This window comes from Cebus imitator, unplaced genomic scaffold (assembly GCF_001604975.1).
Source record: "Cebus imitator isolate Cc_AM_T3 unplaced genomic scaffold, Cebus_imitator-1.0 Scaffold26, whole genome shotgun sequence".
Lineage (NCBI taxonomy): Eukaryota > Metazoa > Chordata > Mammalia > Primates > Cebidae > Cebus > Cebus imitator.
The window spans coordinates 9,847,386-9,860,066 of record NW_016107341.1 but is presented as its reverse complement, the minus strand read 5'-3'; the positions used below and the strand labels follow the sequence as shown (position 1 = coordinate 9,860,066).

At 41.2% G+C, this 12,681-nt stretch overlaps 1 protein-coding gene across 6 annotated transcripts in view; it reads left to right on the top strand.

The window, feature by feature from the left end:
• The window catches only part of CCDC146 (coiled-coil domain containing 146), a 182,855-nt gene extending 170,767 nt beyond the window's left edge, over nucleotides 1-12,088 (top strand). For 5 of the 6 annotated variants that reach the window (XM_037736572.1, XM_037736574.1, XM_037736575.1 and 2 more), the window contains 5 exons: nucleotides 219-447; nucleotides 4,336-4,464; nucleotides 4,994-5,131; nucleotides 9,836-10,084; nucleotides 11,365-11,909. In XM_037736572.1, the coding sequence (XP_037592500.1) occupies nucleotides 219-447; nucleotides 4,336-4,464; nucleotides 4,994-5,131; nucleotides 9,836-10,084; nucleotides 11,365-11,568 (949 nt within the window). In that variant the 3' untranslated portion in view covers nucleotides 11,569-11,909. Of the gene's footprint in view, nucleotides 1-218; nucleotides 448-4,335; nucleotides 4,465-4,993; nucleotides 5,132-9,835; nucleotides 10,085-11,364 lie in introns of all 6 variants that reach the window. The other variant, XM_017523038.2, reaches the window with a different exon arrangement.
• Nucleotides 12,089-12,681: the final 593 nt, after the last annotated feature.

Genomic DNA, 12,681 nt, shown 5'->3' with positions numbered 1-12,681 from the left:
TCGGCCTCAAAGTTGAAAGGCTTAGTAACCCTCCTATCCCTACAGAAATCCGAAGTATAGATGCAGTTTAACTAGAAAGCCATTGATAACTATTTGTCACCCTCTGAAAGTATGCTATGTTGATGTACATCTTGCATCCAAAGCCGAGGGAACCACGATGACTAGTAAAATGGTAGTTTCAATGCCCACTTAGCCTCTGCCTCTGAATTTGACCATAGTGGCATTCAGCTGATAGAGCGGGAGGAAGAAGTATGCATTTTTTATGAAAAAATAAATATCCAAGAGAAGATGAAACTAAATGGAGAAATTGAAATACATGTCCTGGAAGAAAAGATCCGATTCCTCAAACTGAAGATTGCTGAGAAGCAAAGACAAATTCGTGTGACCCAGAAATTGCTGCCAGCCAAAAGGTCCCTGGATGCCGACCTAGCTGTGCTCCAAATTCAGGTGGGTGAGTGATCACGGGACGCTTCCTCAGGCCATTTATGTTTTTCCGCCTTTATCAGTTCATGAATGAGTTCTTGCTTGTAAACCAAGCCATACTATTTCTGGGATCTATAAGAATCCATGAGTTCCATCTTGATTAAAAATGCATTTGGATGCTACTCTAGGACAGAATCTGTGCTTCAGACATCCAGGCTACAGATGATCTTTTTTCTCTTATGAAGCATTTTCTGCCTTTCTTAGAATTTAGTGCCTCCTAGGACATATCTCTAGCTCAGCTTCCTCATAGTGATCTAGGCCCTCTCCCCTCAGCATAATGATGCCATTGCTGCTTCCTGGACAGATGTTGCAGAGGAGCTAGCACTCTCACTTTTCATACCCTGGCCCCCAGAACAAGAGATTGTCTGGAGATTGTTGCCTATTAGTAGTCAGCAGTCACATATGACTTGGCTATTAACCACCGTAGTTCTACGATAGCTTAGTAACCTGACCTCTGACGCGGCCTTTTTTAAAGTGGAATAAATCCAAAAACCTAAAACATGAAAAAACAAAATAAATAAAATATTAATAAGCTATATAAGCTACTTTCTTCATATATGTTACTTGCGGCTTGTTCTTAATAGAAATTTTTTAAAATTAAAAACTGTGTAGCCTAAACTTGTTCCCATTAACTCAATGTAGCAGAAACAAATTCTAATCTGTAACATTTTTTCTAAAATGTCAGGTTTGCTATTTTTTTTACCTGATAATAAAGTTAAGACATTTGGTGAATGAAATTTTGTAAAAGTATAAAAATTATAAAGAAGAAAATAAAATTCTATCCCCAATATATAATTACTACTAAAACTATCAAAAATCTGAGAGAGATCCTTTCATTTATTTTCTAGGTATACAAGTAAATGTTTTTCATTAGCTCATGCCCTAGACAGTTTTGGGTCCCCCTCTTTTCTTTTTTTCCTTTTTTTTTTTTAAATCATGTCAAGGGGATACATAGAATTTCATGGGACTGGATGATAGGTCTGCTTTTATATTTTGTGCCATTTGAATGTGTATATGCTATATAGATAACAGCCTCTTTCAGTTTGGACAAATATGCCAATGTTCTGATTCCAAGTGTTTTTTTTTTTTTTTAGACATGAGTTCTTCCATTCATTTATTCAGTAAGTGTAGCCAGATTCAGATCAAGTGGCCAGAAAGTCCCTCTAAACTTCCACAGGCCTCCCCAGGCTTCCTGCGGCTCTGACTCCTGCTTCCAACAAAAGTTCATTTGAGGGATCACCCATCAGCCGGCACGCACAGTGCCTGTTCCATTTCTGTGCCATGTCCGCCCAGGCATGGGACTCACCCCTTCCTCAGGCTACACCTCCACAAGACCATTCATGCAAGGCCTCTGTGAGCAGACTTTATTAAAGATGTGGGACAGTGATATGTGGGGTTACATTACAGAAATGCAAAGCACTTCAATTAGATACGAGACATCCAAGCTCTTCTTGAGGGCACTCCATCACTGGAGATACTTCCCTGAGTACTAATACGCCATGCTGCACCCTTGCCTAGCTCGATTTCACTGGTTGGTCTTTCACACTTGCCCTCTCCCTCCACAGCCTCATCATCCCAGATTGCCCCCAGGAACTCCATACTTGCCTCATTCCATTTTACAGAAGAATTTGGTTCTCTCTAGCTCTTTCCCAAAATGTAGCTTCAAGTCCGTCTTGCCCATCCTAAACTATGAAAATGCCCAGCAGCACAAAAGAACTTTAAATTCAATAAAATCTGCAACAGAATAATTTCCTCTCTATTGTATAAGCATATGTTTTGTGTTGACTGCAAATCAATACTTCCATTCAGTGGATAAAATTGTTCTTAGAAAAAGAATTGTCATTTTGTTATATATAACCAATTATCTAGTGTGAAATGTAAATTTACTTTTACCCAAGAGGGAAATACTAGGCATTTAATAACACTACACACCCTGCCCGATGGTGAACTTTTATCATTTTGGTTGCACATGAACTGAGACATATGGACTATGTGATATCAGTTATTTTACTCGACTGGAGTTAATTCTAATTACCTACTCAGCACCCATCATGTGTACCCTTGCAGGGCGTGATGTGGAATTTCGACCTTGAGGCAAGCCATTTCTGTGCTGTGTTCTGCAGTGCCGGATCCCAGTCATATCCTGCTATTTTTTATAGCCACAGTGTCTTGGGTTTTTATTTTTTTAAGTCTTCCTCCCCCTTTTTTTTTTTTTTTTTTTTGCATCATTTTCCAGGATCCTCTTAAGGTTCGCTTTTTTTTCAGCTGTCCAGAACAGTTTTTAATTATCCAAAAGTCTAATCCAAGGTTTATCATGAGTCTGTTCTCCTGGTTCCTGTAATAATAGCTCAATTTAGGAACCTCAGAAGTCACATGAACTATTTTGGGACACAAGGTCACTATTTTACATAGACAGAGTAAACAGTTTTTCCTCAAATGCCAAGAACAAAATAAAATCAAGACACCCCTTTGATAAGCAAGCACTGTATTTTTGTTCCTTATTTAGTTTCCTAATTAAGGAAAGGGAGCATCAAGTATTGTTAATCATAAACACAACAGATGCTTGATTACATATATATGTATACATCAATTCTATATTAAGGACATTTAAGGAATGTAGATAGAGGAAAAAGAAAAATGTTAAATTATTTGTCACCATTTATCATTCTTTTCGTAGGGAGGAAGAGCATACATTTAAAAAATGCTACCTGTATCAGTCCTAGACATGTTGTAAAATACCGTAAATATATTACCTCATATATGATGGATCAACCCCATGGGACTGAGCCTTTTCTTCCCATTTGACAATTGAGGAAACTAAGGTTTAGAGAAGATAAATGATTTGCCTGAGATTACATAGGTATTCAGTAGGAAAAATGAAAATAATGCTTCTTGGCTGTCACCATGCTCCACATCATTCTCCCTATAAAACAAAAACTAAGTGTGGCTACCACTCCCATTTAGGGGTAGCTGTGTGTCTTCATTCCCCTCCAAAATCTCATTGAACAAATATAGTTGATACATATGATACTGTATTGGGGATTTAGCAGAAAAAAATACAAATAGCCCAAGCTGCTTCTCACAGAGTGTACATTAGGTAGATTCCATAATTAAGAATGTTTTTCTTTTCTTTGGGAAGCCATTAAACCTATTGCCAGCCAAGTGTTTTGAAATGAAGTCCAACGTGTTGGATGCTAGTTACCCTGGTCTCTCTAACAACCTGCAATGAAGAGGTGAAGGCTGTGTATTAGTCCGTTTGCATTGCTGTGAAGGAGTACCTGAGGCTGGGTCACTTATAAAGAAAAGAGGTTTATTTTGGCTCATGGTTCTGCAGACTGTGCAGGAAGCATGGTGCCAGCATCTGCATCTGGTGAGGATCTCTGGAAGCTTCCAATCATGGTGGAAAGCTGCCCTCATGACCCAAACACCCTCCACCAGGCCCTACCTCCAACATTGGGGATCAGCTTTCATTCAACATGAGATTTGGAGGGGGACACATCCAAACCATATCAGGCTGTATACTTGGAGCCCTGCAGCCACACAGCATCCCATGAACATAACACAAAATGGGAAGCAATCAAGGGCTGTTTGTGAAATCAGCTTTTTCTATGACCCAGAAGGCACTGCCTCGCCTTGTATAGTCAATTATAGACGTCATAGTTGCAGTACCATAAATGAGCAAAAACGTCACTTAACCAGGTCCCAGCTGATGGGATGTTAAGAAAACAGAGTTCTCTTCTACCCTGGCCTGGGTTGGTCCTACTGAAAGACTCTAAAAGACCCTGCCAATGTGATTTTCAGATTTACTGAGCTAGAGAATTCATTTTAAAGTTAATGTTTCTTTCTTAATAGTTTTCACAGTGTACAGACAGAATTAGAGACCTGGAGAAAGAGTTTGTAAAACTTGACGGTAAGAACAGAGCTCGCTTCCTTCCGGGGAAAGATCTGACCGAAAAAGAAATGATCAAAAAATTAGACGAGGTAAACATTCTTGCTTAAAATTGCCTCTGTTAGCCCCTTGTTGATATAGTTTCACAGATACCTATGGTGCTGTTTCATGTTATGCAGACAGACCTATCCTTCATTATTCTAGTCACTAATACAGTCCTTTCACTGTAATCTAGTCACACATTCTAAGCCTGATTTAGACACTTGCCAAAAGAAGTTCCCATCCAATTGTTTCGAGATTCCAAAGGCACCTTTCTCTCATGGCCTAAAGGAGTAATTTTTGCATCTTAAATGGATTAATTGGTCTTCCTGATGGGAACACATCAGAAGAATGGTGACATGGACGCTAGATAGAGCCGAGGGGGCCATACTCTACCATGTGAGGAGGAACTCCCAGCCGTATCTGCAGGGGCTGTGGCAGGGGAAGCCTTGACTTAACCCAGCTCTAAACACTTCCCAGACGTATTTCGTGGGGGTTGAGGGGAAATAGCGCTCTAATTAGGAAATAAGATTTTGTCTATATGACTTTTTTTCTTCCTCTTGAAACTGTTTTCAAACATAGCTGGAACTACAACTGGCCAAGAAGGAGGAGAAGCTGCTGGAGAAGGATTTCATCTATGAGCAGGTCTCCCGGCTCACGGACAGGCTCTCCAGCAGAACTCAGGCCTGCAAGCAGGACACACTGCTCTTAGCCAAGAAGGTTGGCCTGAAATCCTGCCTTTTCCCTTCTGCCTTGCTCCTTTATTACATTTTCTTTTCCGCAGACTGCTAGATTTATTGAAAGAAGCTCTGGAGAGATTAGGCTTTACGACTAGGGAAACTTAGAAAAACGGAAGGATGGCTCAGAGACTTGTCCAACATGTTTTAGTCTTACTCCCTGAATGAATTCACTTCATGATGGCAAAACCTAAGCTTTTTAAATGACAGTATACAAGTTTCACTTAGCAGAGCAACCACCCAAATAACGGCACTTGCTATCTTTGTATCTCATGCACAGAGTTAAAGCCTTTCCCGTTTCTTTTAAGTGGAAGGTCTCACTTCCCCAGTGATCTGAGTAGGGAATGGTCTAATCCAGAACTCAGCCAGAACCCAGAAATGGAAGGGGACTGTTAAAGAGAAATGCAGTCACACAACACCCAGGCCAGCTGCACCATGGAGGTGCTCAGCAGGCCCCACTAGTGAGGAAAGGCCAGGAACACGGAACTCCCTAATTTAATAAGCATAAGAGACCAGGATGGCAGATCCAAAGCCTCAGAGTGGGGGTGGGACTGCTAGATGCTACACTGAAAGGAGTAGCCAGCAGAGTCCCTAGAAGTCCCCCTAGACTCCCACAGGCCTCCCGAGGCTTCCTGTGGCTCTGACTCCTGCTTCCAAAAAGGTTCATTTGGAGGATTGCCCCATCAGCCTGCATACCCAATGCCTGTTCCATTTCTGTGTCATGTCCATGCAGGCTTGGGACTCACTCCTTCCTCAGTTTACCCCTACACAAGACCATTCTTGTGAGGCTTTTCATGCGTACCATAGAGCCATCAGAGGATTGGCCCCTCACCTGGCCTCCGGGGCTCCTGGAGTCTCCCGCCAGTGCAGAGTTCAGCCAGTCAGTGGTAATTACTGAACACCTGCTATGTGCTACTCTCATGCTAGGCATGAGTTCAGAAACAAAGAGGAAGCTTACACCATAGGAGGCTCACAGGTTCTAGCAGGGAGAGACAGAAGAAAATAGATAATAGTAATGCCCACACCAGAGACTGTGGACTCCTGAGGGGAGCAAATGTTCCTCGTTCTTAATTTTCCCGATGCCTAGCATGTACCAGACTCTAGGAAAACATTTGTTGGATGAATAATAGTCAGTTATGTTCTAGAAGCACATGTGGCACACTGAACAAGAAATGACTATAACTCTTAGGCCATCTTTGCCATTTTTATTTGACTCTTATGCTTCTGCTCTGACAACTTCCACGAATAGACCAATCAGTCCAGTGGCAGGTTTGCATCTCACAACTTTACTTCATAAACTAAGGTAAAGTTGTGAGTTGCACATCTGCCACTGGAATGATGTTAAGGCTTAGTTAAGCTCGTGCAGTTCGCCTGAATTCGTATGTATGGTGTTCATTTAAATAAATGCTGCCTTCCTTCCTTTTGCAAAATGAATTTCCCTTTCTTTGGGGGAAGTCATTTTTCACTGAGGCCTGACTTACCAAAGCTGATGGCAGAGTCACCCGGAAGGCAACAGTAATGCTAGAGACGTACACATGGCGGCCACTTTGCATAGCCAGGAAAGCTCCAGCACAGCCCAGTCCTAGCCTAACAGTTATTCTCTCCTTTCCTTTCCGTAACTTCCATGCTCTCCATCTGCTTCTTCCTCCTCCCTGCCTTTCAACGCCTCCCCCCCACACACACATTTAAAATGATAATCTCCCAGTATGCAGAACTGGAAAGTAGAAAGACATTCAGATTCCAAATCTGTGAGTTATCGAAACTAGCCAGAGACCTTGAGAGAGATGGATAAATGATCTTAAAACTCAGTTTTCTCATTCGTGTAATGGGTATGATAGCTGAATTTGTTACAAGTGTTACATAGTTAAACATGTAAGTGGCCTAAACACTTGTAGGTGTTCAACAAGATGCACGTCTCCTCAAGTCTCTCACTTCTTTCAGATAGCTTATGGCTCCTCCTGCAAATTTCCCAACAGAAATGGGAACAGAAAATGGAAAATCTCAGCTAAGACTTGGAGCAATCCAGAATAATATGAAACTGTTTTCTAATTTATGGAAGAGAAGGGAAGTTGGCCAGTTACACAGACAGACACACAGACTCAAGTGTGCAGTAGTTGAGTGAAAAATGACTCCCCCCAAAGAAGGAGAAATTCATTTAAAAAAGGAAAGGCAGCAAATATTTAAAGAAATTTCAGACATGTAATTCACTCAAAGTGCATTAGCTTATCTAAGTCTTAGCATTTCTTATTTTATGAGTTGCAGTTGTGAATTGCACTAATGCTGCTGGACTCATCAGTAAACAGTCCGTTAGTGGAAGTTGTCAATGTAGAATCATAAAAGTCAGATAAAAATGGCAAAACTTAAGATAATGACTCATTGAAGTTTTTAGTGGTAGTCATTTTTATTCAATATATGGTTCCTAAAGATCAGTTCAGTATAGAAAAGTCATAAGAATTTATATTACCTACCCTTAAGGAGGCAAAGTTTGTATATAATAATAAGTTATTACATTTTCAGAGGCAGGTAAATCACTAGTAGCAACATTTCTCTAAGCAGAGGTGCAGTTGTGACCAGGGTATGCTCTAATAGGAGAAGAAGATATTCAACATTAGTTGTAGTATTTGGAAACTCATTTGCATGTCCCAATTTATCCTGGTCCAAGAACAAAGAATGAAATAGATTAAGAATTCATTCATTCCTTCATTCAGAGAATATCCAACTTTAATTTTGGGGGGGTGCCTCTTATATTTTAAACACTGTCCTGAACACTGGGAATATGGTGATGAATAAAACAAATAGTCCTTGTCCTCATGAAGAGGACATTCTTATGGGATGACAAACTGTAATCAAATAGCCAAATACATGTATAATATCAGCAGTGGGACATGATGTGAAGAAAAAATAAAGCATGGTAAGAGGAACTAATGAGTGTTGCCAGGTAGAAGGTATCACCACTGAACTGCCCCTCTGTGGCTATCACACTAAAAGACTCTACCCTTTATCAGGCAGAAAGCTGACAGGAACCCCTGATTCTAGTTTTACTTCTTTCCTGCCTTTTGAGATCTTTTTTTCCCCAAATCGGCTTGTCTTTTAACTGTATTAATGCTAAATAGCTGATATTAAGAGCTTTTTTTGTTTTGTGTTTTTCTTTTTTGTTATTAGGTTAAAAAACAAAACGATCCGGGCACAGTGGCTCATGCTTGTAATCCCAGCACTTTGGGAGGCCAAGGCAGGTAGATTGCTTGAGCTCAGGCACTCAAGACCTGCCTGGTCAACATGGTGAAGCCTGATCTCTACCAACAAATACAAAAAAATAGCCGGGTGTGATGGTGCACACCTTTGGTCCCAGCTACTTGGGAGGCTAAGGTGGGAGGATCACCTGAGCCTCTGGGGCAGAGGTTGCAGTGAGATGAGATCACACCACTGCACTCCAGCATGAGTAACAGAGTGAGACCATGTCAAAAACAAACAACAAGAAAAAAACAAAACAAACACACAAAAAAAACTTCCAGGAACAGCTCTCATTCTAAATTATTGACTAAGTTTTCCCCAGCTTGGCTTGTGCATGTTTCTGACCTAGTAATGATGCACACCAAGAATTACAATCAATAATGCAAACATGTCAATGTGCTTGTTTTTATTTAAAAAGTCATTTCAGATGCAGAACTTCTGCTGATTATATTATATAAGCAAAGAGTAACTTGTGTTCTACCAGATTTTTTACCCTGGATAAGTGACAAACTAATAAGGGCAAATTAAGCTAGAACTTAGGCATCGAGAACACTCTTGGCTGGGCACGGTGTATCATGCCTGTAATCCCTGCACTTTAGGAGGCCGAGGCAGGAAGACTGCTTCAGCCCAGAAGTTCAAAACCAGCCTTGTCAACACAGCAATTTCCCATCGATACAAAAATAATAAATTAGCCAAGTGTGGTGGTGCATGGCTATAGTCCTATCTACTTAGGAGGCTGAGGCAGGAGAATCACTTGAGCCCAGAAGTTCCAGGCTTCAGTAAGCTGTGATCAGCGTAAGCACCAGAGCGAGACTTTGTCTTTATTTTATTTTTCAAAAAGAACATCCCTTTACCTCTCCTTCTTACCTTTTAAAAATGGGCACTGGCTGGGCACGGTGGCTCACGCCTGTAATCCCAGCACTTTGGGAGGCTGAGGTGGGTAGATCATGAGGTCAAGAGATCAAGACCATCCTGGCTAACATGGTGAATCCCTGCCTCTACTAAAAATACAAAAATTAGCCGGGTGTGGTGGCTTGTGCCTTTAGCCCCAGCTACTTGGGAGGCTGAGGCAGAGGAATCGCTTGAACCCGGCAGGTGGAGGCTGCAGTGAGCTGAGATCGTACCACTGCACTCCAGCCCAGTGCCAGAGCAAGATTCAGTTTCAAAAAAAAGGGGGGGCACTAAACTATTCCCTTCAATGTTACCCACCTTGCAATCTAGTAAGTAGATAAACAAATCCTTTTCCTGTTGTCTCCTCATCCTTACTTACACAACTAGTGTGCTTGGCTCAATCTCTGCCATCTCTTTCAGTTCTTAATTTCTGTGAATTCCAAGTTAGACCCTCCTTCCTCCAGACAAAATGTACCCTGCCATTACAGACAGCCAGTAGCCTTCCATTTTCCTAAGTCTTCATGGACTGTATAAATAGACTAATCCTTGGGCTCTTTAATTCTAGATGAATGGCTATCAGAAAAGGATCAAAAATGCAACTGAGAAAATGATGGCTCTTGTTGCTGAGCTGTCCATGAAACAAGCCCTGATTGTTGAACTGCAAAAGGAAGTCAGGGAAAAAGAAGACTTCATCTTCACTTGCAACTCCAGGATAGAACAAGGTCTGGCACTCAGTAAGGAAATTGAGAAAGAATGGTTGAAGGCACTTCGAGATGAAGACATGCATGCCTCGGCCATGGCTGAAAAGTCTCGGGTAGGCTTTGGCTCCTGTATTGCATTTCTAAAGTGTGCCAGTGGGGGCTGCTTTCAGGGGGTCAATTGCCCCACAATATAAGTTTCCCCACTCTACTACACACAGTCCCCACAGTCATTAGAAAAAAGTGTGTTTATGATATTCTATAAGTCAAAATGCCACAATACTCACTGAAGAACACTTAGCAAGCACAAGGCCCACCCCACAGCCTTACACCCTGAGCTGCTGAGGCTGAACATCATGGCCTTCCATCAGCGTAGCGATGACCAGGCTGGCATCAGCCTTGTCAGTAACTCTTCAATCTCTGTCTTTGCACCTCTGCTCAGACCACAGCTGACTGTCCGTGTTCATCTGCTGTTGCCTCCAGCCACATTATGGTTGCTCTGCCTTCTGCACATGCTTGGTGTACATCATAGGCCTCAATCCTACCCCTTTCTTTTCCCACCTTAGGCCTCTGGCCTAAGGCTAGGTCTATCACTGACTCACTCTGCAAGTTAGATGCCAGATCTTCTGTCTACCCCCATGGCCTGTCAATATTCTTAGACTGGAATTAGGCATCTCTTTCCAAGGAGTCTACATCCTCCAGATGTACAGCTCACTCAGATTGTCAAGTGGATGTCACCAAAAGGATCCCTATTTGCTCCTGAACCCAAAACAAAGCTTCATTTGAAACACACTAGGAATACCTGAGCACAGGTATAAATTACCTGAATTATAATCTCCACACCACCTGGGACTATACCTTTTAGCGTATTCAGATTTTACCTGTGGTGTGCCACGGTCATTTATCAGTTGGAGGTCTTTTCAGTGCAGTAACAGATTATTCTGTTTTCCAGAGGCACAGACAAAATCTTGAAAATTTTGAGGCTCAGGGCAAGCTGCTGACCATTTTCCTCCTCTGCTTCCACTTTATTCCTTGGTCTCTTCCTTTGTAACATTTGCTCACCAATGACTTACCAAGGGAAATACGTTGCTCTACCTTTGTCAAAAACAGGGAAATAATTAGTGCTTGATGACAGATACTGAGGTGGGAACATAGTTAGGACCAACCAAGAAGTCTTTGAAAAACCCTAAACCCCAGGAATATAGCCCATTCCAATGAGATGTGACACGTGTGTGTGTGGTGTGTGACTCTACCCTCCTGCCCTTCCCATCCCTTTGGGGAGTATCAGTTGCACAGTCAAAGACTGTCCAGACCAGCTGCGTCTTTAGGGACCTAAGGATAAAGTGACTTCACTAGAGTTTTCAGAGAACTGAAAAGGAAAAATCCTTCTTTGCAGGAGCTCTCGGAAAAAGGTAAGCGCAAGCTGCCTAATGGTGTTTACACGACTGCAGAGCTGCGTCCAAATGCCTACATCCCAGAAGCAGATGACACTCTTCCTGTGCCAAAACCTTATGGTGCTTTGGCTCCTTTTCAACCCCGTGACCCTGGAGCCAATATGAGGCACATAAGGAAACCTATTGTAAAGCCAATTGAAATCTGAATATGTTAACAGATCCAGACCTCTCAAGGAGAAGACTTCAGCCAGGCATCCTTGTACCCACAGCTGAAAAATGTGAGCATAATTGTTCTAAAATTATAGATAAGTAAGGTGTCCACAGTTAGTTAACAACAGATTTCAACATGGTCTCTCTTTACCCACCAACTACTATACCTTACATAACATTGAATAGGACATAGAACCGTCCTACATTCATGTCAAAGTATATATTTGAATTGCTTATATTTTCCTTTTCACTCTTTATATTGACTACATTCCAGAAATTTGTAGTAGGCAAGGCACTACAAAAATGCACTAAAAATAAAACAGTTTTCAATGAAGTATAGAAATGGGCAGAGTGGTCTTTGTTTATTCAAGAAAAAACAAATACTGTTCAATATGTACGCTTTAAAAAGAAAGAATGACTGAAAAGGAAAATATTTCAAATATTGCAAAGGCATAACTCTGTTGAATAAGAAGTATCACTTAATCTTGTAAAGTATGTAAAAAAGTAGTGAAACTTGTCATGGGTTTTTTGCATTTTTTCATTTTATTTTTTGACAAATAATTGTACCTATTCATGGGGTACATAGTGAAGTTTCAATACATATAATGTATAGTGATCAGATCAGGGTAATTAGCATATATATCATCTCAAACTTTTTTATTTCTTAGTGTTGGGAATATTCCATATCCTCCTAGCTGTTTGAAACTATGTATTATTTTACCTATAGACATCCTATCGTGGTCTAGAACATAGGACTTATTTCACCTATTTCACTGTAATTTTGTGCCTGCTAACAAATCTACCCCTATTCCTTCCTTCCCTCATCTTTTCCCCTAGCTTCCCAGCCTCTTATATCCTCTCTTCTACTTTTCACTGCTTTGAGATCAACAATGTTTAGCTTCAACATATGAGTGAGAACATGTGGTGTTTAACTTTCTGTACCTGGCTTATTTCACTTAATATAATGTCCTCCAGTTCCATTCATGTTGTTACGAATGACAGGATTTTGTTTTTTTGTGGCTGAATAGTATTCCATTGTGTGTGTGTGTGTGTGTGTGTGTGTGTGTGTGTGTGTGTGTCGCCCATTTTCTCTATCTGTTGTTGGACAC